Raw genomic sequence first — 27,740 nt, forward strand, 5'->3', positions numbered from 1 at the left:
AGAACTCCAGTAGATCAGGGAAGCCTTACTTTCCTCTGTGTAAACTGCTCCTACTCTTCTTTGGTATATAACATTTTTCATGTTTTCCAATTCCAGACTTTAGTTTTTTAGCCTTGATAGCTTCTACCAGTTTGCTGTGTGCTGATGTTAGACTTTATAGGCTATTTATTGGATTTCCCCTTAGAATCCTGTAAAAAGTTATGTTCACTATTGCTGCTTAAGCTTTGACATTATCCCTAAAGGAGCAGCTTCAACTCAGCAGCTCTGTGCCTGCATAGATTCATTTGCAAGATTTGGCCTGGTTTAACTGTCTTCCATGGTCAACTTTGAAAAAACTTTAAGTCTGGTAAGAGTACATTCGTTATGGTGGTTGTATTCAGATTATGTGGTATTTTTTGACGTCTGTGTAATCCCTTCCCTTTATCTTTGTTGTAGTTGTTTACGCTTCTGTTTTGATTTGCATATTGCAATTTGAAGGAAATTATTTTAATGTATCAAACTCTCAGACCAAAAGCACATTTTCTAAAACATTAAGTCCTTGATAAAAACAAATTTAAAAATTAGAAGAATTTCTTTTTAAGATGCAAAATATAATTTGTTTAATGCTGCAGCAGTTATACAGATATGAAATTGTTCCTTTCTTAGAGGTGTCAGTCCCTGAAAATTCTCCTACTAATACTTTCTTTGCAGCCATGAAATTTAGAACAATCTTAGACTCTCTCTTGGTATGTTTTACTAATGAAATGCAGAAGTTGATAAATGTTCAACTCCTCACTTCACTTTGAGTCTACCTAATGCTAATTAAAAAGAATCATGACAAATGGAGGATTAGTTCTTGTGCCAGATTGGGGATTATTAGTCTTTAAAAGAAATAGCTTAGAAAGGTTCACTATTTAATAAATATGTGACATACTGAAGTACCTTAGTCCATATGATACTGATTACGGTATAAGTGTTTCTTTAAGATGGCATATATCTTTCGATTAAGAATGCTGGATTTACAGAATTGGCCAATAACCATTCTAGTGTTTTGTTTTAAACTCTGGAAAATTGATAGGGGGATTTCCATGTCATGGGTTCTGCATGGTCAAACAGTGCAGATCTTGTTGCAGCACTGAAAGTTTTGTCTTTTCCTTTTGATTTAAGGTGGAAGGAGAAAGGAGATTGATTTCATTTTTGTATCAGGCTTGTTCTTACAAATCTTACGGTCATGATGCGAAGAACTGAAATGTAACTCTTGAACATTATTTTTTTATCTTTATTAACGTAATTGTTAGGACTATTTTAGTATGCTTTGTAGATTTCAAAATAATTTCAGATCTTGTAGTTAAAAATAAGTTTCTCATGAATATTCTTAGTGGACTTGAAATTAATGATTGAACAGATTTGTACTCTGCATTTTGATGGGTTTTAGTATCTTGCAATAGGTCCCCTAAAAATGAGCTTATATTTTGAAATGTGAGATCTTTACTAAAAAAAGGCCTGAAACATAATGAAATTGCCTGATTTTCTTATATCAGCTCATACTTCAGTTGGTAATAAATTGGCATATATGAAGTAAATGCTAGGTAAAGCTTCTGTAGAATTGGGGGGAGGGGGCTGCCTTTCCTTATCAAATAACTATTTTTTTTGCCGGGTAAAGGGGTTATTAGTGTTGGCAGTGGTTCTACACAGTAAAACATTTTGTTTAATTTGATGGAAATAAAAATTGATGCTATGTGTATAAATTGTCTTTAGTTATGCGGCTTTCCTCAGGATGCTCAGTAAGCATACTGAGTATGAGCCCCAGCTCATTGAGGAGGAAGCTGATACACGCAGGAAGCTAGATAGGGGCTCGGAGGCAATATAAATCAGAATGAGAATTAGAAGTTTACAGCACACTAAAGTATTGACAACTGGAGTCATTGAATTTCAGTTTTTATTTAAAAAAACTCTGGATAGTCTTTATGTTTCAAACAAAAACTAGAAAGTCAGATGGGAGAGAGTCTGGGAATACAGGTAAAAGCAATAGTAGTTTGTTTTCATGTCTATTTTTTAGCCAGTCTTACCACTCCTAGGAATCACAGGTCTGAATACTTCAGATCTACTGAACACCTATGTGTATGTCTCTCGGCAATGCGTTCAGAATATTTGTGTTATTTATGTGATGGAAAAATGTTAGTAATGGCTTTAAAAAACCCCTTTATCCTATTGACTTCTTCCCAGTGGTTTTAAAGAGACTTTGAAAAATTCTATGCTACTATACAACATTTTGTTCATCCTCTGAATGTCAGCACTGTTTGAAGTGGCGGAGTCTCTTTTTTGTAAACTAAGAGTTTTCTGTAAATAAACTTACCCCAGCATTTTTGAAGGTTTATTTGAGGGTAAAGAGAGTGCAGATTTCAAGCCTAGATGCTGCTTTATTTTTGGTGATAAGGAAGGTGGATAAAAAAGGAAGTTTTAAATACTATTTTTCCTCAAATAAGAAACAAAAAGTGTAATTTTGAAGAAATGTTGTGGGATTTGGTGCAGTTTAGAAGCAGATAAATTCTGTCAAATGTATATGTAATTCATTTAACTCCTAAATTCTACCATCAGAACATGTTAATTATGTCTAATCCTTCTATCCTCATTATTTGATTGCATTAGATGATATGCTTGTTATAGGTAAACATCATTTTATATTTGTGACTAGAAATAGTTGTAGCTTTTCATAAATTAATGTCTTGAGATTCCAGTGATTTATGTTACTTGGGAGTGCTGTGGTTAAGAAATAAAGCAGCCATGGAGAAAATCTGTTTCCAGACTCTTTTGGAGGACTGAGTTGCATGCAACTGAAGGAGTTGCATTAGAAACAAAAAAGGAGGGTGGCTTATGTATACTGTTCCTGTTTGCCATTGCAAATTAAGTTGTCAGATGCACTGATTGATTTTATGTATTAGATTATTTCGGTTCCCAAGCAGTTTAGTTTTGATCAGTTTCTTGATTGTTTTTTCTTTAGATTTTGAAAATAACAACTGAATTTTTAATCGAAAAGCTATATTTTAAAGTAGATAGCCCGTTACCTGCAAAAAAACCTTCTGTCTTTGTAAGCTGTAATTGCATGTTACGCCTCTCTGGCTGTGCATGCTGTTATCCCCACTTTCCCTTCTTTCATGTTTCGGGCTCAGTGGGCAGGCCGCTGGGCTGTGTATAATATCAGCCTTGGGTAGTGAGTTTAACACTACCCTGGTGTTCCCACCATAGCAAGGGTAGTGACCTGCTTTACAAAATGCTTTGAGACCTCTTCATAAAATGTGATAGAGAACAATGGTTTTGGTTTTGTTTTGGTTTGTTTTTTGTTTAGTAATAGTAGCAATATGATAAGAATGTGGGATTATTCTTTTTATAGTAAAAAAAAGTTTAATTACACTGTTATATTTATTTTAAAAAATAAAAAATAAAATAACAAGTGTGTGTTATTGTTATAGTGATAAATGTGGTCAGCAGTTAGAATTTCCACAGTCAGTTACGGCTTTTAGCCGAATGTCTCCCAATAAAAGTAGAATGATGAATGTAACTTCCTAGGTTGCAGTTTGACAAAGAAGCAGTGGAAAACAAAATGACTGTGGGTAAACCTACCACATTGCCTGTGTCCTAATTTGTCTCCTGATTGTTCTGATGAATTTTCTCTCTGCCTGTGCCTTGCGTTTAAGCAGAAGAGTGAAATATTTTTTCCTCACTTGAGTAATTTTCACTGAATTTTCATCAAATATATGTTTGTGGGGGAGGTGAAGGGGAAGAACTCAAAGGAAAGAATTAACCTACAGTTAGTGTTAAAAGCATTTCTAGTTGTGCTGTTTTGTTAGCTTGAACTAGTTTACTCTAAATGCTACACTCTCTTCTTCTGGAAGCAATTAATTTGTTCATATGATGATCAAAGGATAAGAAATTATTTAAGAGAATAGTTATGTTTAAAATACTGTAAAAGTATAAGGACTCTTTTGGGGTGTATGTGACTGTGATCTTGGGAAGATACATCATGAAGAAACTAATTTCAGAGCTATCTTAAATTCAAAGATTAAAATCGTTTAAGGTTTTGTTGAAGACTTGTCTGTTCCTGTGCTGTCAAGGCTTCTGTAAGGTGATACCCAACTGTATATCCTCTTTATAAGATACAAAATGGGATGAGAGCTATGAGGGGAATAAACAATGGGACTTCGTTCCCAGATAAAATGTGCGCTTTTTTTTTTTTTTTATATTAATACTATCTCATGGACAAATGGCATTTAAGTGTGTGTGTATATGCAGACACATCATGCACACCAGACCGTCTGTCCTCTTGTCTGACTACAGCGGTTGTGATCACCCGGGAGAAGAGCGGTTATAGGAGAGACAGGAGGCTGATGGTGCTCATTCTTTGAGGCGTGTTACGCTGGAATTTGGTTTTACTTTCATTCTGTCAGATTCCCGATCTGATGACTTTCAGGCTGGCTGAGGTGTAGTGCTGTTTGCTCCAACTCTGTCAGACTGCTGGGAAGACATCCATTGTTTTGAATTACACCTCAAGTGTATCTTGATTCACAGCTCCTGCAGGTCTGAAAACTGCTTTTAGAGAACTGTAACCAATGTATTTCAGAAACTGGAATATTGGATTGAAGTACAGAATAATCAACTATTAAAATTCTGTGTATCTTTTCTCCTGGTGGTCTGTAACAACTTTTATAGTGTTCAACGTTTAAATGCATTGTAATTCTTATAACTTGTTTATTGTTTCCACCCACATATTAAAGTACTGCTCAGTTTTGCCATTGAAATGGCTATTTTATATTCCCTTTACGTTGAAGAGCCTTCTTTGTGCTCCAAGAATGGTAAGAGACTGGTTTATGAAATTGGTGTGTATTCAACATTAATGAAAGGTAGCATTCAGCACTCCAGCAAGAATCTTTATAAATGGCTGAAAGCCATATTTATACAGTGGCAACCAAGATGCATCTGTGGGATTCTCTAAGACTCAGTCACCATCTTTCCTCTTCAGTCATGGATCTTGTGAATGACAAGGTGGGGGTCTTTGGAACGGCTGAAGATTAGTGTCCCCTGCTGTTTTGTAATTATCAGAATCTGGACAGTCATTTATTTGAATGAAATAATGCATACAGTTTGTGTCTCCAAAGAAAAGCATACATAATGTGATTGTAAGAAGAGGTTTTCAGTCTCTCAGTGGGATGTCATAGGGTATGTTTATAAACTTCAACCTAGCAGTTGCTCTGCAGTGGAATTCCACTGGTATTGAGATAATAATTTGCACAGTCAAATTACTTTCTTTACAAAAACCTAGGGAATTATGAGACCCTAATCCTTTATTAATGTCAATCCATAGGCAGCAAGAAAGCGTAAGATTGCCATTCGAAAAGCCCAGGGGAAAAATCTTGAGGCCATCCGAGAGCTGAATGAGTATCTGGAACAGTGAGTGTCTTATAAGAATACAGATTGTGTTTTGCTATTCTGATAAATCTTTTTAATTAAAATGGAATTTGCATTTGATTTACGCTTTTGCTTCCATGCTGGTCATTTACAGAATCCCTTGCACATTCTTTCTATTTTTCCTTTTTTCCTCTCTTGTTTTCTCTATACAGATTTGTTGGAGACCAAGAAGCTTGGCATGAACTTGCAGAACTTTACATCAATGAACATGAGTAAGTTGTTTGCTAAGTCCGCATAAAAACGGCTAAATTGAAACCTACTCTGTGTAAGTCAAAGACCTCAGTGATTTTTTTTGAAGGACTAGTGTTAGAAAGTATGCTGTCACATTTCCAATATAACAAGCATCAATAGAAAATAATTACCAACCTTATCTGACTACCAAATGCTTTAAGAAGGCATTTGATTTTAAAACAGAAACAGTTTACTTAATTACCTGCATGTTTCAGTCATTTTTTTAAATCCAGTATTTTAAAAGAAGTGGTTTAAGTGTAGCAGGGAACAGCACTTATTTCCCATAATTTTTCATTCAAGTGATGTTTTTTACTAGTTATAGATTTTAAATTCTTTACTTTTAAAATCAGTTGATCACAGCAACTGGTATTCTGATTTTATTTTAGCCTACCTCTGCAAGAACTTTTAGTAACCTTTATAAAAAAAACCCAAACAAAACATGGATCCAGATTTAGAGGCATCTGGTCGCCTGGGTACAAAACCCAATGCAATCAAGAATGCTGAATGTTGTAGTAACATGCTTATTGGATATTTAATGTTTTTGTTAGCTTTTTTTTATTGCTGTAGTGACAGGAGGAAATCCCAGTGTGAGAGGATTAGCTCAAAGCCTTAGTGCAAGTCTTCTAATATCACAGCATTAATTCTAACCTCCACCCAAAGGCGTATCTTTTTTTTTCCCCTTTCTTTAGTTCTTCAGCCCAGCCTGAATTATATCACATTGTTTCCTTCCTTCCTTTCCAGAGAGTAGTAAAAGAATCAAATTCTAAAGAAAGAAATAGCCATTCTCACTGTGATGAAAAAACTGTTCCCCCATCACCTCTCCTTCCACCCCATTCTCAAAGAAAACAGTTATTAAGCTCTTTCAAATGCTGACTTAAGGAATAATCTAGAATTTTGATATCCAGATTTCCATTTGTTTTGGGAAATTCACCAGCCAGTTTTCCAAGAAAATAGCTATCTTTTTTTTAAAAAAAAAAAAAAGTTAGAAAGATATTTAAGCTTGTCAAATCTGTTGGTACAAAAGTGAATGATAGAGTGGTGCAAACATACATATTCCGTTAGTGGGTTTGGGGTTTTTTTGGCTCTAATCGTTATTACAAAATTGTGTAATAAAACCCGAGAAATTGCTTTTGCTTATATTTGTCTTGGTCTGTAATTCCAATTATAAATAATACGTAGAACTTTCTCCAGTTCATTGAAAGAATTGACTGTGCTCACTGTACTTTTATGAACACGATTATTATTATTATTATTATTTTGATGATTAAATGGGGAGAAAATTGGGATCTTGGCTAAAAAGCAACTGAAAGATAATTTTTTAAAAAAGAGACAATTCGTCAGCTTACTTATTTTATCAGTGTCACAAATTTAGTCTTGCTTGTGAAATCACCATGCTGTTACCGTTGTTCATAAACACACTTAGATGTACAAGGTTTATATATGCTCTGTTCCGTTAGGAGGACTGTGGCTTCTGCTTTTGGAGAATGAGATGGCTATCCTTTTATCTTCAAATTAATATTTGAAATACATACGTGACTATCATAATGTGCACAGGAGAAAACCACAATGTATTAATTTTAAGAAGTAAGGTTTTACAGATTATATGGTTTAATATTGTCTCATAATTGCTAAATTGCTTTTAGTCTGATATTAAATATCTACCCACACTGTCATTATAAACATTGCAGCCCTGAATTTTGGAATCCTATCATGTAAACTCTGTGCAACAGTGCTATCGCATATCTGTAGAAGATGTAAATTCTGCAGGGAGCTGTATTGGTTGAAAGACTATGAAGCTAAGATTTTTAGAAATAAACCTACATTTTGAGCTTGACTTCTTAATTCTTTCTGAAAGCTTTCATTTAAAGAACAAGTAGTAGCCTTTTCTTTATTCAATGATAAGTTGTTGCCCATTTGGACTGGTACGATGCTATTTTCATATATACATTTGAACTGTTTGATTTTTAGAACTGCTTTTAGTATGGTTTTTCGATCTCACTTCTGTGGTTGACTGTGAGCAGGTAAAGTTAACTGACAGTGTAAGCGCTCTGGTCTGTAGCTTGGTTTGTGAATCCTCAGGTAGCTGAAGTTACTTGTAGAAAAAAATGAACTCTTTTGTAGTCTGAGTTCAGTGTCTTAAGTACCTAATGCCTGTTTCTACTCATCACTCTTGTTAATAAGAAATAGCACTTATTAATAGGAAATGAGTATATTAAATGCTTTCCATGAGCTGTTCCATATATACCTAGACTGTTAAATTTTGTACATTTTTCACTATGATGTAAAAATAGTAACTTGAGGTTTCAAACATCATTTTAAAAGAAAATATTTTTCTTAATTGTGAATCACGTGAAGTTATGGGGGAAAAGTAAGACTTCTTTTATTGTGCTGTAAAGAAACTGAAGCAAAGAACTGTATACGCTGTTTCATTTTGTTACTGTTTTTATATTCCTCAGCTATGCAAAGGCAGCCTTCTGCTTAGAGGAGCTTATGATGACTAATCCACACAACCACTTATATTGTCAGCAGTATGCTGAAGTAGGTATTTTTGGAAAAATCAATTATGTTTCAATACATATTCTGTTTTTATGTTACTGAAGTGGTGAAAATGGAATACAAATGGTTTCTTTAATTTTTCCCTAGGAGATTTAAGAGAGTACACAGAGAATGTTAACATCTCGTAGAACTTAACATGTTAAGAAAACTGTATTTTCTTACTTGGTGTGACTAAGCTAAATATAAGAGAAAGGACAGGAATTACTGAAGATAAAAATTCATTTTAAATGAGCTATTCTTGTTGAAGTGTTTATGCATTTTTCAAATCAAGTGCATGAGAAGTTAAACTTTTCCACAACAATGCTGCCTAGGTTATGATATATTGCCTGTTACTGTGGAGCCAGATCTCGGGATCCACATAGGAAATTTTGCCTGAAAGAGCGCTGGAGGGAGAGAGAGCCCGTAGAAGTTTTAGCTCAAGGTTTTTAGCCATTAGCATTATTTTTCCGATGTATACAATTTTTTTTCCTCAATTGTACTGTTAACTGCTTAGAATGGATTTGTTTTGTTAATGTGGATAAAATTGGATTAACATTAAAACTTGAAAGTCTAAATAGCTTTCTGGTAGAAAGACTGAAGCATGTCTTCTAGTATTTATCCCTCTTTTTGTTGATCTAATAACAGGCAAAATGAATAGAAAAACAACAGAGTAATATTCTAAACTTTGTACACTGTTGCAGTTGAATAGATAATGAAAGGCATTGTGTTGTTTTGTGTACTGGTGTAATGCATGCTGAAGGAATATAGAGTTAGTATGGATTTATAGTAGTCAGAATTTCGCTTCAGATTTAAAGTTTGTGTTACTTTTCATGAGAGACTATGCCGAGGTTGTAAGTATGTGTAGGTGTAAAATAATCACTTTTTATTCTTGTAGCAATAAATTAATTAAATTAATGCTGGCTTTTTTTCCTCCTATAGTTAAATATTTAAAAATTTGTATATTGAAAAGAGCTCGGATTTCTCCCAAGCCAGTATTTAGCCTTTAGTAGCACTTACCTAATTTGAAATACCATGCGAAACAAACCTGAAGTGAGGTTTCATAGTATCTTTGCTTCAAGAGTGAATGTCTGAGATATGGATGATGTGCACGTTTCAGGAGCTTATAATTTTTGCAGGTTAAATACACTCAAGGGGGGCTTGAAAACCTTGAGCTATCAAGAAAGTATTTTGCACAAGCACTGAAGCTTAACAACAGAAATATGAGAGCTTTGTTTGGACTTTACATGGTAAGCACAATTATAGGTATTCCATGTTATCATTTTGAATATGTTTTTATGCATGTATATTATCCTTTACCATTTGCTGGGGTTTTTTGGTTTTGGGGGTTTTTTTTTCTGTTGGTTTGACTTAATAGCTCAGATTATTAATTGTTTTTAAATACTGAGTATGGAGAAATTTATGCCAGTAGGTACTCCTTACTTCAAGTGCTTTTAAGCTTTAAGTCTTGCCTGTGTTTTCCAAGAATTATCATTATTGGCACATGAAGGTAACTTCTTGAAAAAGGATTTAAAGTCATACTCCTCTCTACAAGAAGGCGAACTGCTGAAGAGTACCAGCACAGTATGATGGCTGCTTTTTTTTTTTTTTCCTCTTTTTTTTTTTTTTTAACCAACCTGGGGTTTTTTTCTTTGTTTTTTCTCACTCCAATTTCTAAATACAACTTTCTACTTTCAGTTTCAAAATGAGTCTTCAGCTTGCACAGCATTGTTGGCTTGAGTGTGACCATGACTACAGTAACTATGGGTAACACGTACTGGCACCAGCTCTTCAGTTTCTCCAAAGATACTGAGGCTTCTATTGAAGATCTTCCTTTAGATTTTAGATCTTTGAAAAGATCTTTTTAGGGACAAAACCAGAAAGGTTCCTTTTTTTTTTTTTGTTTTTGTTTTTTAATCTAGGCCACCCTTTTGTCTCTTGGGAGGGGGGCAGCTTACAGAGACACATCAGGCAGGTAACTTTGAGGCTTCCTGCTAATACCAGGCAATAGCAGCTTCCTTTCAAAGACTTGTTAGGCATCACCATTAAGACTCCAAGAGACTTAGACCTAATCTTCTTAGCCCATCTGCAGAGATTCTTGGGTTGGTGATTGTATGTTCATGAAGGAGAAGAGCCTGCCTCCTTGCTGTTCCTTAGGTCATTTAGCTTTTTAGGAGTAAGTTTTGTACCAAATCTGTTTATTGGCCTAAACTGATTTTTAAGGTGTGTATACATATAGACTTCTGCATTGATTCTAGAACAGGCCTGGGGTTTATTATGGCCGATCTTGGCTTGTCCTCTGTCAGATCTTATGTTCTGCTTGTTATTTTCAGTCTGTAAAGTAGATCTAGAGCCTGTTATCTATGATGATCTGGCTGGCAACCTTGAGCTAACATGACCCAAGCATTTGGGAAACTTGTTTTGGCAGTGCCTGAAAGTCATACACATAAACCCTGATTTGCGTAATGCAAGTTCATTACTCCAAAAAATGTGTGTATGCTCTGTTTCAGTTCTTCAGTTTTGCTCAGCTGGTTGCTGTCACATTTTTACTAGGTGGTTTTTGCAAGCACAATTTGCCATCACTGCTTCAGTATCTACCCTTTGGCTCCTGATTTCTTTGTAATGCTGTTTCCAGGCTTTAGGATCTGGTTTTGCTGTGGCTGCGGCTTTTGTACTTGACAGACATGCCCAGTGTTTGTAGTCCCCCAAAGAATGTCCGTAACTGTGGTAAATTTTCCACAAAGGCTTTCAGCTGTATCTACTGAGGAAACTGGTCAGTACTTCATGGAATTCAGGAAACCAGAGAGAATTATGCCTCATCTTAGGGTCCTGACCTTGTACTAGATCACAAATTCAATTCATGTGGGCACGGCCTCAGAGAATGCATTCCTGAGTTTGTGGAGGCTGCTGCTTTGACAGTCCCACTCCTCTCCTATTTCTGGAGGTAGTTTCAGGGAGATAACTGTAAGGGAACATTCTTTAAGTTTGAAATGTGTTATTCATGTAGACATTTGCTTCCATGCTCCTTTGTAAAATCTTCTCTGGAGGTTCTTCATTGATGGGTTCTGTGGTTCTTTGCATTCAAGTACTTTTGCACTCAGAAAGATGTTCTGGGAGGGAGTAACAGTGATTCCTTGCAAAGTGGATTTATTTATATAAGTGGAAAAGTCTCTGAGATGAGTTTGGTTCTTAAGAAGTCTTTTTCATTTTTTCAGGGGAAGATGGGCATAGTTTATGTACAACATAGAGTCTTACCTGCATTTAAAATGTGCTTTCTGATGCCACGCGGAAAAATGTCATGTTTTTAATGGCAGTTTGGACACACAAGTGATGTATTTTATACCATCTCTGGTAACAAATTGAATCCAAAAAACTAATTCATAATTCTCACTTTAGGAAAAGCAAATTGGATTAGCTGATCATGTCCAGGTTTGGTTCTTAACTTGGAACACAACTGAGCTGAAGCCTAGTTTAGCTTTAATTAATAAAGCAATTCTTTAAAGGTTTAGCTGATTCTTATTTGGATGCATTTACCAGTAACTGTTTTTATTTTTTTTCTTTTTCCGCTATCACTGTGCGTGGGGCTCTGAATGCAAAGGTGCTGAATGCTCTCATTTTTTTTCATGCACATATATCTTACAGTTACACTGTTCTTATTTTTGTATTCCTAGTCTGCCAGCCATATTGCTTCCAATCCAAAAGCAAGTGCAAAAATGAAAAAAGATAATATGAAATACGCCAGCTGGGCAGCTAACCAAATAAATAGAGCATACCAGGTTAGTACGTCATAGTTTTATGATACTCTTGACATGCTCTGTAGTTCTTTTCTGCACTTGTATCAACTGCTATTCAAGAGGTTAGATATGACATGTACTTCAGCATAATTTGCTTGGATTTTTTGCCTTCTGTTTCTGTTAGATTTCCTGGAAGCCAACCAATTAATATAAGGTTGATGTTTTACAGTTATTAATTAGTATTATTTACTTATTAGCTTTAAACAGATTATTTTCTACTAACATTAACTGAATGTACACTAGTGTAATGTTGACCTCCAAGACTCAGTTCTACAGCTAAGTATTTTAATAAAACCTTTTATCTTAATTCTTAGAGTGATTTGGTCATCTACTTTTATTTTACTAGAAAACAAATGAAAATTCTAGAATTTTATTTTCCTTCAGTTTATTCTGACCTTTCAAAATCCTATTTAATGGTGTTCCTAATAATTACCTTAGTAATTGTGACTGAAGTTGGTTCTTCATAGTTTTATAGAAGAATGCCCATTGAATTGTGAAAATGTAGACTTTGTGGGCCACGATCAAAGCTTACTGAAGTCATTAGGAGTCTTTTCAGCTATTTGAAAGGTTATACATAAACATTTAGATTTGCTTTTGTATTACGAACCTCTATATTTTTTCTATGACTACGAATGAAAACAGGGTTTAGCTCATAGGTTCTGCTGTCTGTGCATCCCAAAAATTGTACATCTGTTTGACTCCCTTACAGCTATTCTTAATGATCTGCCAATGAAAGTTTATGTGTAAGTAATCCTGAACATCAAGATCATACTGTCCAGTTCTCCCTTGAACTTTTTCTGAGCAAAAATGTTGGTATTAAATGCAAAGATGTTATACATGTAATGCTTCTTTCTCACTGTAATATTTCAGTATCAGAACCCAACATTTAATTTTTCTCTTGCTGCTACTGTTTCACAGTTAATACTACCGAATGGCCTTTTGACCAGCTCCATCTATTATGGAATTAAATTAGGATTTTCTTTTATGGCCAGTGCAGTTTTCTTAATACACTGTATGTCAATTCATTGCCAAGAGTGCAGCTTCTTGTGGCTGATGTGTTTTTGATGTATTACAACTTTGAAGTATTTTCCATTTACCCTGATTGGCCCTGTAGCTTCTGACTGTACTTTACAGTGAAGAATATTGTATCCCTGAGGACATAATTAACCATTTTATACTTGTGTGCATAAAGTTTATTTCTCTGTTTTGCTCTTTAAATGAGTCCCTGCTTTTCATTATAAATCATTTACCTGCTCATGACAGTAAGGTGTGTATGAATTACCAGCTTTGTCTGATGTCCCATAAATAAGCAGGGCTTCTTTTGACTTCAGTATGTCTGGCATTCCTGGAAGCACAGTATTGATGGAAAACTCAAGTATTACAGGATTTAAAAACAAACAAACAAAAGAAACCCCCCAAACCCCGTGAAGAACAGAATACACAGTGGATTCACCACTGATAGAACAAAAGAGGTTTTAAGATGTGTAAATTTTGAGTGAAAACTATTACTCCATGTTTTACATCTTAATAAAATGAACTGCTTAGATTAGAGTGGTTTTGAACACATGTTTTAAGTGAATATTGCAACTGAAGTTTCCAGTTCAAAGCAGCAGTAGAGACCTGTTAGCACTTCTGGGAAACAGCCCCTTTCAGGGTGCATCAGGATGTGTTGGCTGTGGAATGGTGGCATACCAAGGTTAAGACCTAGAAATACGCATGTCCTGGTTCTGAATATAATGAAAGCTTAATTATGACAGTTTGTAGTTACTTGACTCACAGCCAGATAAGCATACCTTTTTTTTTTTTTTTCTTTTTTTTCTTCTCTCCACGGGGCTTTCTGTTAACATCACAATATCTCAAACAAAATATGACTAGTAATGGGGGGGGGGGGTGTCTGGGTGTGGGGTGGGTTTTTTGTTCTTTGGGTTTTGTTTTTGTTTTTTTCACTGGAAAGTGCAATTCCACTGTTTCTGTGAAACTCTTTTGGATCCTACATTAAGCATTTTTGGTTTAGGCTTACCATAACAGATCATGTTAACGCAACTAACATATATCTAAAACACATGTCATAACTGCTTTGTGACTTCATACTTTTGTGATACGTTGCATACTTCAGCTACTCTTTTTAGCTGTTTGGGACATTAAAATGACGAACACCATATCTGACTGGAATCATAGGGGGAATTTAGCCGTACAGAAAATGTAAGCGCTCAAGCTAGTATTTGGCAAGCAAATGGCGTGAACACCCCCTTCCTCTTAACAGAAGTACCACAAGAAGTTCTAGTGACTACAGCTGGACAGGACTGCCCCAGCCCAACCCTACTGAGCTTGTTACATGACTGCAGAAGGGTTTGGCCACTCCAGTGTGTATGTCGGAGATTTACAACATCCAACATCTACAGCAAATGGTGTTTGGTGATGTAGTAGGTGGCAGTTTCCCCTATGAGTCAGTATTGATTTGTTGCTCCCTTAACGTGTTGAATGGTTGGAAATTGTCATCTTTTGGACCTAGGGATGAAACCGTGGTCGCTTGTGCCAGTGGAAGCCCTTACAGCATTCCTCCATTAGTGGAGGGTTGTCTAGCTAGCCAGGTTTTAAGCTAGATACTTATATTATCTGTATAAATCCTCCTCACTTTCCTTGCATTATCCAAAGCACTTTGTAATAAGAGCCTTAAGAGCTTGTTGAGTTTGGCATTGACTTGTTTTATTAGTTGGACCTTCTTACACTGTTAAATGCAATTTGTCCGGTAGTCATGTTCTAGAGAATAAGATGCATTTAGAACCTTGGCTTGGGTGCCTAGACAAATTATATGAATTTGTGACTTTAAAATATGAAGTTATTAATTCAAAAAGTTATTTTCGAGCAATTGTCTTGCAGTGAGATCTTTCCCCATTTTCAGCCTGGATTTGAACTTGAATTACCAACAGTTTGCTCAGTAATTTTGGAAAACTGCCTTTATTTTTTCAAATTCAGCACTGGCTATAGTTGCATTTTTTTTATTTTATATGCAATTTACTTGAAATATTTTTACTGGTCCCCTTCTTTCAATTTATTCTCTCATTCAGGCAGTTTGCTTTGGCACTTGATTTTTGCTTTTCCTATGCATTCCTGTATGAAATCAGAGGAACCTTTTAGTTTATTGTCATTTAAAGAAAACAGTCTTTGGGTGTGAAAAGAAAACCTTATTTTCACCAATGTTGGTTAGACTGTACAGCAGTTTCTTTACAGGAAAACATGGTGATAAAGAATAGCTGAATTAAATATTATTTTCTGAAAAGCACAGATATTTGATGCTCCATCTGGTTAATATACTTATTTTGATGTTAAATATGTAACCCTCCTTGCTTAGTACTTCTCACCTGTGCCTAATCTAGGAGAAATGTAAACTTTTGCAGGAAGACAGAAAGGTTTTGTATCTAGGGCTGCTGTATGGAGCTGGAATTCCTGGCTGCTAACATATGCTTTGAAAAAAATGGTCATTATTCTCTAGGCCACTTAAATTTAATTGACTGGGTGGAAAAAAAAGAAAAAAAAATTTTTAGTTTTAATCTTTCATTTCAGATGTTAGCGAAGTACTCATTATTCAAAGAATTATTTTAAGTTTATTATTATTACACGCTTGCTTTTGCTGTATCTCTGGGAAACTGAATTATTCTCTCGGTGCAAACCCTGTGAAGAATGTGTATCTGTTCTGACTGAGGACATGAGTCAGTTACTTTAACATTGAAACAAAATATGGCTACCTAGTGCTCTTTAATTAGGTAATTGGTTTAGCATGTCCTCTGGTAGAAGCGTTTCAGCAGAGGCAGGCAAGTTTGATTAATGCTCACAAAAATCTTTAATGTGATCGTACTCATAGTAATTTTCCAGATACATGCTTCTTGGGTACATTGCTAAGTTCTTCTGTGTTAAGCAGTCCACATGTTATTTATGGTTGGAGAGGTGATTTTGTTACAAACCATTTGGGAAACCGAAAATTAAATCATGATTTTAAGAAATGGATTCCGGCTCAATCAGTCAAATTGCTGTGTAATGGCAGAATAGACAAAATAATTGTTCGTCAGGGCAAATTTGAAGTGATTACGTTTCCAAGTATACTTCTGTTTGTTATGACGCAGAGTTTGGTTTTATTTGTTCAGCTTAAAGTACATGTCAGTATCATGAAGGCAACCAGTCTTGAAATTAGCAAGTAACATTTTTTAAACTAATGTCTTATGTCGGTTTTGCTTTCAGTGTCCCTGAAGAGAAGTAAAATAAGTAAAATTCATCTTATTTTGAAGCTTTCCTCTGCGTCCTTTCTGTGTGTCTTGCCAAGCGTGCTTTTTGACCACAGTATGTTCAGGCTTCTGTGCTTTTTATTGAAATCTCTGAATGCTTTGAATTTGAAACAATTTTTCAGTCTTGGATTTTGAGTTCTGTTTTTTTCATTTGCTTGTTTTTGTGAAAAGATTTGGACTCCCCAAGTATCTGCTTAGGACTATTCTTGCTTAGTGTGAAAAAAAGAGGATATTCTGTTAAGTCAGATCTAAGCAAGTTACTTCTCTCACCTGGGAGAGCGTTAAGAAATCTTTGATTTTCCTCTGAAGTTGACTGTTGCAAGTCACTATGGAAACTGCACAACCTGAAGAATGGGTTTATACATACTACTAGAGCCAAACATGGCACATCAGTTCATCATCTGGAAATATGAAAATACATCATTTTCAGTATGTCTCTTAATTATAAAATGTTGTCACAATAACAACATTTCATTCTCCTAACTATTTAATTTGAAATAGCTTTTCATTTACTGTGCCAAAACTATTTTTTTAAGAACTCAGTACTGATTGGGAATCCCAACATTAGATTGTAGCCTAGGGGTCAAAAGCAGGTTAACAGGTCCTGCAGCTTGTTGCTGGTGTGATATTACCTGGGTTTGATGACTTAATCTTTCTTAACAGGTCATGAAGAGTTTGCTAAATTAAGTTAATTACAAGAGAGAAGGGACACATTATAAATCAAGGACTAACTATGCAAGACACCAGTGGTATTTGAAATAAAAAACATTAAATTGAAAATTTATTGAGTGTTTAGATGTTGACATTTAGGTAGAGAATAGGCTATTTTACTAGCAGCAAGTTACAGTTACTGCTTCTGTAATTTCTTTACCACCCCTCCCAACTCCAAATGCAAAACTTTTTAATGCAGGTGTATTAAAAATGGTTGAGAGTTTCATTTGACTGAAGACTAACCTAGTCAGTAAATCCACTGTGTTAGATATGGCTGATGAGTGATGGGAATTGTCAATACAGTTAGAAAAACCCTTTTGAGGTCCGCATGGGGTGATCAACATCTCCTACCCTTTTACCCCTTTCTTTGCTTTCCCAAACTTGGCTGCATGTGTCTTAGGGAATCTAAAGCCATAAGTAGTATTTATTGAGCTGTATCTTTCTTTGTTATCAAGACAGACTTTATTTCAAATGCTCCCTGAAATTGCTGTTGTAATAGTAGGTTATGATCAAATACAAGGTCATTACTCATAGTTACTTTGACCTGTGAAATATAATTACATGATGAATGGATTATTTTATAGTAGGTTTTGATAAACAGAACTTTTTCTGTCTCACTGTAACAAAAATAAATAATAGATTAGCTTCAACTACAGGTCCAAGTCTTGCTGCTATTTAAATTACAAATATAATCTAATTTAGATCACATAAAAAAATAAAGTCTGAAATAAAAATTATATTAAAGTTTGCAAAGCAAACAAACAGCAGGAAGATCTCTATTCAGATAAATGTTAAATTTCAAAGTGGAGTATTTATTAGTGCTGAATATTGACATTCAGAGCAAATGAGTGAAATTAAGGAGTTCTGTTGCATTTGCATTACTTGTTAGAAGAAGGGTGATATAGCTTGTATTCTAGTAAAAATGCGGGGTTTTAGTGAAACAATAAAGAGGCTGTGCTTTTAAGTTTGTAGTAAATAGAGTTAATTTTTGGTACTTAATGTTTAGAACTGTTATTTGCACAGGATCTATGCACAGAATTTCCGATATATGACAAATAACAATCCTTTTTTGTTGTTGATTAGTTTGCAGGTCGCAGTAAGAAAGAAACTAAATACTCTTTGAAGGCAGTGGAAGACATGTTGGAGACCCTGCAAATCACTCAGTCTTAGGTTCGCACAGAGATCGAATATTAAATTTTCCAATTCCATGATCAACCTGTAATGACCTATGGGTTATGTTACTCTAGTGCTGTTAAAAGTTAATTTTGTATTGATTAACGTGCTATCTAAAATAATATTTTATGAAAAGTAAAATGCCTATTTATTGCTGCTACAAGAAAGGTGATAAATACCCACTGAAATGAGTAACTTATCCACATAGACAACATAAAGAAATGACATGTGCTGCACATCAGTCTCTTCAGATTTTTGTATCTACAATACCTGCTTTTAAGCCAGAATTTGTAGAAATAAACTTGTTAAATTATTAAAAAAAAATACAGTGATTTATTGGACTTGCAAATGGCAATTATGAATTTATGTATGTAGATGAATAACATGTTAGAAATTTTTATCTTATTTGCCTATTTAAGAGTAAAAGCATGCTACAGATGTACACTTTCTGGTAAATGTTTACCATACAGCAAGGAGTGATTATGAATATACTTTATTAGAGAAAAAAGATGCTGTTAATGGTTTTATTAATGAGTTGATATCCAGTACTGTAGAAATGGAGAAAACTTATTCGTGTACTTTGCTTCAGAGCTGCTCTTGTACTGGCTTAAGGCCAAAGACATTCTTCTCTGTGGCTTTGTGGGCAAATGCTTCCACGTTCACATTCTCTGATTGGTATATGCAAATGCACTTTTTTTATTCCTTCTGTGTGTCCTTTGTTGTACATACGTTCCACATGAATTTCAAAACCATCTGAATGCAGGGCTGCATGCTGGTCTGTATTAATTTTGTACCTGTGGTATGGGTACCCCTTCACTGTGGTGTAAGCTATGGTATATTAGCTTCTCCACAGTAACCAAGTGTTACTGCACTGTAAGGGTGAGATAGCATGTTCAACTGCCTTGTACTTACTGGAGGATAAAAGTATTTTTACACCATTACCATGAAGCATCTAGCACACTGTAAATCCATCTTGTATTTGTCTTTAGGCACTTGTTTATTTACTCAGATGATGAGTCAAAACCCCTAATTCAGGCATTTTGCAGTTCTGATCATTCTGGATGTTGTTCAGATGTATACTGTGGCCATTCAGTTGCACAGCTATCATTTCATTTATTGTGGCTTCAGTAAGATTGCATAACAGCAGCAACATACCCTTGACAAATTCTTATAAAAATATTGCGATGTCATTTTCATGACTGTTGCCACCATCCAAGCTGATTGGAGTTTCAGATTTTATACTGTCTACTCTATATAGATGGGTAAGTTAAAGGCTATGTATTGAAATGTCCTTTTTATGACCCTGGACTTGATGTAATGAAATAAAGCTGAGCTTCTGCTTAAAAACAAAGCAGCAACAAAAACTTCCCCTGTGAGTTCAAAGCTTGAAAATGTATGTAACTGAAGTGGTCGTTGCACAAGACTGTGCTTTTAAGAAACACTGAAGATCTCATTCCCATTATCCATGAAGTAGGTTGGAGTACGGTAGTGTGACAAGATGGGTGCTATGTCATGGGAATGAATTGTATGTGGAATCTTAAATTAACTTAATTCAGTACTGTTGAAATACAAAACTGCAAATACTGCATAGTATTATATTAAATCACCCAATTCTAACTTGGGGAAATAGTGCAGATCCTTTTATAATAGTAATTCACAAACTGGCCTCAGAACAGTATGTGCAAATAGATTATGTATGTTTCAGGTGGAAAACCAAGAAAATACCATAGGTGAACCTATGTGCTTCTGTTCAGATTTATAGTCTTTTACTGTATGAGTGTGCCATCTAGAGTTTTAAACCCTTGTTAGTCTTTTTTTATTTTACCTACATCTCAAATAACTTGGTTGCATTCTAAAATTAAAAATGGTGGGAAGCTGTACTGTAGGCTAGAATTACTTAGCGGTGCATAACATATTACCTCCAAGGTATTAAAAAACAGCAGTGCAGTATTGTGCAGCAGGCATCTATGCTGCTGGAAAGTGTTGTATATAACGTTTTATGCAGAGGCAACTTTTAACATAACAATGTCAGACTTGGGCATATAGTGTATCATTTTCTCTGTAAGGAGGTTTGTTCTGTTTCTTGTTTTCAGTGTTTTGATGACAAATTTCATCTTATTTGGCTGCTTAGAAGCTTCTAGTTTTCGCTACTGCTTAGCGTCTTTTTGAAATTACTTTTTAGCACTCTGATTTGTGCTTCTATTTTGGCATAATTCCCACATAGTAGAGCTTACAAATTGACCTAGGAAATATTTCTGACAAATTTGTATTTACTTCAAAGATAAAATAAATTACTCCCATGAAAATGCATGGGCAGTCTTTGATAGAACTATTGAATTGCAGCACTGGAAATGTGGGGGTTTTTCCAAATTCAAATGAAAAAAAAAAAATTAAAAAAATCCTGTGTGTGCAGGGGAAGTAACTGTATGAAATGCCCTGCACTCTCAGCAAGCAAAGGGTACAGAAGAGAAGCTGTGATATAATGTGATCTTTATAAAAGTAATTTTCCAGTTCTAGTAAATGATTTTGTAATACGTCACTGATGCTGTCTTGCATTAAAGAATAGGTTTTCAAAGAATGGGTTACTTAGTTAACAAATGAACTTGATTATGTTCTGTATTGTGCTCTGACAGTGACAAATGCTACACAAAAATATTATCAAGCACGCAGTCTCTTTTTTGCAAAATAAAAGGTTATGTTTTCATATTGTTTCAGTTGACAGCAAAAACTTGAGACCTTTGCAATGCCAAACTGTGTAGCGATGACTTCTGTCTTTATTTTTTGCAGCCATATTTTGATAATAGGCTTGATAGGGAGAGCTTAGTGTTACCTGTTGAAGTAAAGGTCATTGAAGAGCCAGCAAAACCTCCGATTCTACCTTTGTAATCCTAGTTACTGGTGACTTCTTGGAAACCTTTTGTCCAAATGTTACACAGTTCATATTCTGTAGCTGCAAAAAGCACATCTTGTTTAGAATATATCCCTAAATCTCTTCAGTTCAGTGCCCAGAATATCTTGCTGTTGCTATTGGAAACTCTGTTATTAGTCAACGGAGGGCTTCCTCTTGGCAGGGCTGTATTTGTGATGGCATCCATGTTTGCTAGTCACTGCATTTACAGTGGAACTTGTATTTCAGCCAGCTTTAGAAGGGAGGGGAAAAGGAAAGCAAATTAAACTTGACTTACTGGCATGAATTTGTTAGCTTCTTGTTACTTGCACCCTCATCTTCCAAGAACACCAACTGTAGCTGTAGTCAGGTTTGCAATAATAATTCTTCATGTAACTCAAGCGCTTCCATATATTCAGCTCTAAAACCAACACTCCATTAAAATCTAAACCATACGGATTCCAGTGAAGCAGTGCTATGCGACGTACATGTATCCTGGTATGCAGGGAAAGGGCAGTTCTCCCACCCTCCCTCGAGCTGGTGTCAGAGTGGAAGAGTGTTACAACAGTTCTTGAATGTGTTTTTGTCCTGAAAACTAATACTGCTTAATATGTCTCGAAATATTGCTTATTACTTGCATTGCTCAGTGCATGAATAGAATTTTAGGACTAGCTATTGCTTAACTACACATACATGAATCTACATGGAGAATAAAGTACTTGAAATTAGTCATTAGCCTTATCTGGAATTACTCTGTACCCGTATAGATCTGTGTCCTCTTGGTAGGCACCAGCTGGAAGTTTGATTCAACGCAGAGACTAGTTTTCAGAAATAAATGGTCATTAGTCTACCTGCCTCTTAAAAAACCCAGCCAAACAAACAAAAAAGAAACAACCACCCCCCCAAACAAAACCAAACAAAAAAAAACACCCCCAAAAAACCCAAGCACCACCCCACAAAAACACTCTCCAAAACAATACAAAAAACCCCGAACAAACAAACCCAACCCCCCAAAAACCACCTCAGGTAGAGGAAGTTCTTTTTCAGCTGCTGGATATGAAATGGAAAACCTTTATCAGTGGACTTCATAGGTGAATTTATTTTATTCTGTGATGAGGAAATCCCCTGTATAAAGCCGTGCAATCCTTTTAATGCTTGTCTGGAAGGAGGAAAGGCTGGAGAGAGCACAAAGGCCTGTTCAACCCCTACGCCATGGTAGGACTTCTATGGCAAGTTGCTAAGAAAATGCCATTCATCTGCACTTAGGATCCCAGAGGTTAGCATTCCTGGTGAGCAGGCACCATTGCAACTGAAAAGGGCTAAGTAATACTGGACCAGCACAGCCCAGAGCCTACAGAGTCGGTGCTCAGATACGTGTGCTTAGAGACTCAACACAGCACGTGAGTCTCCAACCAGTTGTTGGCAGGGCTGCATGTTGGCATGAAGCTGCCTGCAGGTTTTTGCCCCTGCTAGGGACTGTCCTCTGTATTTTTTTTCCCTTGGCCTCTGCACAGCAGGAATCTTGCAGAAGATTCGTGCTGATGTGGTACCCTACCAATTTCATGGGAGCTGGCTGTGGAGGTGAGGGTACAGATGGATCAGTTTGCTGGATTGATCTTGGATCTGTGCAGGTTTTGCACATTCTTAGCTTCAGTGCACTCAATTACCAGTGCACACCTAAAGGTCAGTGTATGAGCCTTTGCCTTGGACTGAAAGGACATCAGACAACAGACCTGTCCTGTTAAACATCTGCAGTCTCCTTAGCTCCTTTGTGGGTGCTTGACAAAGAATGTAAGAGGGTGGATTTTATCCATGCTGAGCGACGTGCAAATGTGTAGAAAGATCTATTACTGATGGTGTCATGGTGACTGCAGTTCAGTTCTTGCAGTCAGTGGGCCTTTTTTTGTGTGCGTGTGTAAGAGCATGGAGTGAATCACTTAGGGAAAACATTTCCAGATGGGAGGCCCTTAATCCAAGGTCAAAGGGAGGGCTGGAGGGAGGAAGAGCCATCTTTTCAGCTTGTGTGAGTCAGCATAGGTCCAGTAGTTCTCTTCCCTGCAGAAGGTGACAAAATACACTGTGCTTTTGCATTGCATAAATAACGAGAAATATAAGGCTGTCTTTAAAAAAAAAACTGTAGTGCAAAAAGGTTTTTCTCCTCGTCCCAATGTGTTTTAACTGCTTTCAATGTGACCTTGTTGATGCTAGGGTTCCTCATGCTGTTCAGCTAGCACGTAGGCATCTGCTTCAGGGCTACCAGTGGAGAAAGACACATTCAGAGTGACTGCTCACTTGGGAAAAGTCCCTGATGGGCTTCCATCATGGCAGGTCACGACCTATTTGCATCGTCAGTAGAAGCGCTACTTGTCCCACAGACAGGGCTTGCATGAGTAAGATTCCTCTTGGGATCAAGGCTAGTTTTCCCCAAAGAATGAAGGATCTTTTCCCAAATTTATACAGTTTTTCTGTAGCAAGCTTCTAGGTTTTGGACATGATGTTTGGAAGTGAAACTTTAAACCAGGCAGATGTAATCCTCCTGGGAAGAGACTGCAAAAATCAACACTGAGGCAGTTTCAAAAAAGTGAGCAGCAAGTAAAATTAGCCATTACCTCTGTTTATTTAGGTAATTGAGCTTGACACAGTGGTGTGTCTGACAAGTTGGTTTGTGGTTTTTATTGCACTAAATACAGATATGACACTCAAAGCTGTCACTGGCCGTCTGAGAATATTTGTTTCAGTTCAGACTTTGGAAATCGAGTAAATGTGGATAGATCACGATGTGGACAGCAGCGTAAGAAAACTACCCGGTAGAACAGTATCTCTTTCCCTGGACAGCTGCTGCAGTTCATTCTGTTTAAGTTAGAATCAAGAATGAAAACCATGAAAAATTATTAACAGGTCTATTAAAAGTCAATAGCTGCTGCGTCCTTTTAATTTGGTAGTCAACCTTGTTATTCCTTTTTTTTATTGAATTATTATTGTGCAGGGTGCTTGGGCATTATTAGCAGGCTTTATTGTAAGCTGGAAATATGTTTGAAAGATTCAAAGGGAGGATGAAAATTCTGAAAAACCTACAAAAACCTTGGTCTTGCTGACTGCAGTTGAGATAAATTGTGTATAAAATGAACACGGAATTTCTGTTTTAAACGTATCAATAATATTTAGTGACTTGTAACAATATTGTAATTGTAGCCATGCCAAGCTTTTTGATCAAAACTTCCCAGAAATGTGATGTCAGTATGGAGCCAAAAGCTCTAATAAGCTTTTAAGTAAACTTTGATTAAGTTAAGTGTAGGCACCGCCCAGACCGAGAAAGGAGCCTTTGCTAATACAGATAATTTTCTCCTCTTGGGAAGCTCCCATATTCAGGTAATTTTGAGCCTGATTAGCCATATGAAAGAAATAGCTACACCTATTATCAGAGTAGTTTCAAGGAATATCAAGGCTTTTCCACGTACAAACCATCTTCTCAGTAAGGCAGAGATGTAGATGCAGTCATTTGGGAGCAACTTTGAGAGCAAATCGATAAGTGATACCGTCACTTTGGGAGGGAATTGGATGAAGAAGCCTAGCAAGAGATTTATGTCTGTTTTTCCTTAGGCCCTTTTTTTAATGTAAAGTTTGCTGAAGAAAAAGCCCTCTGCGAAGAAGGTTCATTTAGGCTGTCTGATATCTGTGTTTCAGCTGTATAACTACGTAACAGAAAGTGAATTTTTAGGGGTAGGAGCCTGACAGGCTGGTGGGTGGCTGAGGTTAGTGCAAGGAGCAGTGTCTTATGCATGTTCCAGGTTGAGAGCACCTGGGCCTTCTGTGCCAAGACGGCAGGGCCTGTAACCCAGCTCTAGCATCTGTCTTTAGGACAAGAACAACCTTTCTCGTGTCCTTTCAATGCCCAGCTGTCATATTCTGTCTGCTGAAGGCCTGTATAATACGAATAGTGCTTTTTAAAAAATTCCAATGATTTGCCGTTTCAGAGTGGATCAATGATCCAATTTATTCCCTCCAGCTCTAGCCAGCGTTCATACAAATATTTTGTTTAAAATGAGCTCCTGGACCCTATTCCTGGATTGCTGTTTAGGCAACAAAATAAGGAATGGAATTCTCCAAGTCATCGGCTCCCATTTGGCCTTGCTGGCACTTTTTTGATTCCAAATTTTTTTTGAAAATCAAACCACATATTTAAGTGCTTAAGTGCTTAGACATGGATTCGATTCTTAAATTTAGGCACTGACTTTTTTTCTTTTCTTTTGTGTCCTTTGTTTGCCAGACTCCTAAGTGGAAGCAGAATAGATAGTTTTCTCAATGGCCCTAGCTATGTATTTGTAAGCGATTGAGAAGTGCCTTTTCATATATGGCCATCTATGTGTAAAATCATAGGAAGAAAGCAACAGAAGTGACTGCTGACTAATGCAGAAAGAACAATATTTTAAACAAAATTAATGCAAGAAAGGCTGCAGAGGCTGGAAATGGTAGAAGTTAGTAAGGTAAAAGGTCTACTTGAAATAGAGAACATGTAACAAAGCCTGTGCTCTGCTGGGCTCTGGAGCCACATGGTCTTTTTTCCTTCATGCTCCATCCATTCCTGCAGTCTCTTGCCTGTAACCTCCCACCAGTTACATCTTTTGTGGTGGTTCTTTGGGGCAGGGTTTCTGTCCGTATGCTGTGGCTGACCATGACACGCATGAGAACTGAGGGATGATGTCTGGTCACGCCAGGGTGGTGGTTTTTCTGTTGTTTTGTCCCGTTTCCTTTTCAATGGTTGTTGAGAACTGCGGGTGTGTTCTTTGGCAGTGAACAAAAAATACCAGAAGGCTGCCAGATATTGGGTACGTTCACTTATCTCTGATCACTTCAGGTAAATGAAGCAGAGGAATCACAGGTGTCAGGAGGATGTCTGTCTGCTGTCAGGTCCCCAGTGATCTGAAGACAGCTGTGGAAGCAACAATTCAGTGCCACCATGGGGATGGGAGGGAGGGGAGCACAAACACCCTGAATGAAGACGACTATTTAAATGGGAAGTGATATTACTGGGGACTGGCCAGAATGCAAGAATTTAGTTTTACAATAAAATTGAGTTTGACTTCTGGTTTTGTTCCATATTAGAAAAAAACAGAATCCTTTTCACTGCTGAAAAAGCCATACCCACAAGGTTGACTCCACATTGGATTACCAATGGATGACTGAGTCATTTCCCTGGGTTGTAGGAGATGGAGGTTTCTGTTGTCTACCTGATTAAGAGAGAGACTTTGAACTTGAGTTTCTCGTATTCCCAGCAAGTGACCTAACCATCATGTTGCTGAGTCAGTCTCTGGCCCGTGGACGGTTGGAAAAATGGGAGAACTCCATGGTAGAGATTGGCCAATTAGCTTTGATAGGTTGGGTTTCTCTCTTACTAAAATTCCCTAAAATAAACCGAACCCTGAGAAAGCTCCAGTGAAACAAATGCTTTTTGGTGGAAAGCATCTGGCTTTTATGGGTCCTAGTGACTACACTATTACTTGCAATCTTTCACAACCGGGACATGGACTTTACCATTTATTTAATATACAGTGGCTCAGAGGCACTAAAAATAATCAAGTAACTTTCATCTTTTTCGCTAACAAATCTGGAACTTTACAGGGAAAGGAAAACATGAATCTGCTCTCGGTGCTTGCTTCCTTTCTTTGCTTGCTAATGTGCTTTATGTTGTATGGATGTGAATGGTTTCTCTGAGCTTTGAGGCAGCTCAGGACAGCAGGCAATGCAGGCAGCTGCACAGAATAGGCAATTTTATGGAGCTTTGCCTGTGTCTGAAAAGGTGAAGGTGGGCTGTTTGAGCAGCCTGTCTGCCTTCTCTGTGCCCAGCTTTCTGTTCCAACAGAATCTAGCAAGGGAAAGGTCAGGGTTCACATGTGGGTTTGGGCAGCTCTGTTCCCTATAGCCTTCCTCCTTCTCCTTTCTGGGGAGTGAAGGAGAGAGCCCTGGGTGAAAATCTGAGAGAAGGCAGTACGGACTCAGCTACCTACAGGGACCAAATTCAGCCGAGGCTCCTCAAGTGCAGATAAACCAGGAGAAGAAACTTCCGAAATCCTTGCTGTCTCTGCAGAGCCCGGGTCCCAGCTTTATCCACTGATGGTTGTCCAAGAAAGTCATTACACATGTGGACATTTGCAGGGGCAGGCTGCAGCTCAGGTAACAGCTGTGAAAAAGAAGCCAGGCAGTAAGTTAGCCTGGCAAAGATTTCTTTTTAGGGAGGAACATAGAGAAAAAACTTAACAAAACTATTTTGGTGCTTCTGATAACTTAAGTTCTGTATTGTCTAAACAATATATGGAAAATAACTTCTAAGAAATGTAAAGGAAGAGAAAGGTGAGAAGAGAGATGGGCCAACCTAGATAGTCTTGCTTCTCTTGGCAGTTTGAAAGGAGAAGAAACCTTGCTTAGACACTTCACCTTTCTTTCATGGAGAACTTCATATATCAGCAAACTACTGAAGTGATAACTGAGCTTGAATAAAATGGATTATCTTTCAGACATACAGATGCATCTTCATTTCTTTACAATCAATTAACTTACCATGTTGCTTGGCTCAGAGGACAAATGATGTAACTTGTGCTGGTAAGGAAGACACATGCCATTTCAGCAAAGACAGATCTTAAAACATTAGTTTGTTTTTCTTACCTGCCTGAGGTCGGTGGGTTTTGGGTTTTG

The 27,740-nt window shown here is 36.8% G+C and overlaps 1 protein-coding gene across 2 annotated transcripts in view; it reads left to right on the forward strand.

The window, feature by feature from the left end:
* The window catches only part of EMC2 (ER membrane protein complex subunit 2), a 45,653-nt gene extending 23,875 nt beyond the window's left edge, over positions 1 to 21,778 (forward strand). Inside the window, exons 6-11 of one of the 2 annotated variants that reach the window (XM_052786844.1) lie at positions 5,339 to 5,424; positions 5,595 to 5,654; positions 8,130 to 8,211; positions 9,345 to 9,455; positions 11,877 to 11,981; positions 18,074 to 21,778. In XM_052786844.1, coding sequence (XP_052642804.1) covers positions 5,339 to 5,424; positions 5,595 to 5,654; positions 8,130 to 8,211; positions 9,345 to 9,455; positions 11,877 to 11,981; positions 18,074 to 18,160 — 531 coding nt within the window. In that variant the 3' untranslated portion in view covers positions 18,161 to 21,778. The remainder of the gene's footprint in view (positions 1 to 5,338; positions 5,425 to 5,594; positions 5,655 to 8,129; positions 8,212 to 9,344; positions 9,456 to 11,876; positions 11,982 to 18,073) is intronic. The other variant, XM_052786845.1, reaches the window with a different exon arrangement.
* The last annotated feature ends 5,962 nt before the right edge of the window (positions 21,779 to 27,740 follow it).

Source organism: Harpia harpyja, chromosome 5, assembly GCF_026419915.1.
Source record: "Harpia harpyja isolate bHarHar1 chromosome 5, bHarHar1 primary haplotype, whole genome shotgun sequence".
NCBI lineage: Eukaryota > Metazoa > Chordata > Aves > Accipitriformes > Accipitridae > Harpia > Harpia harpyja.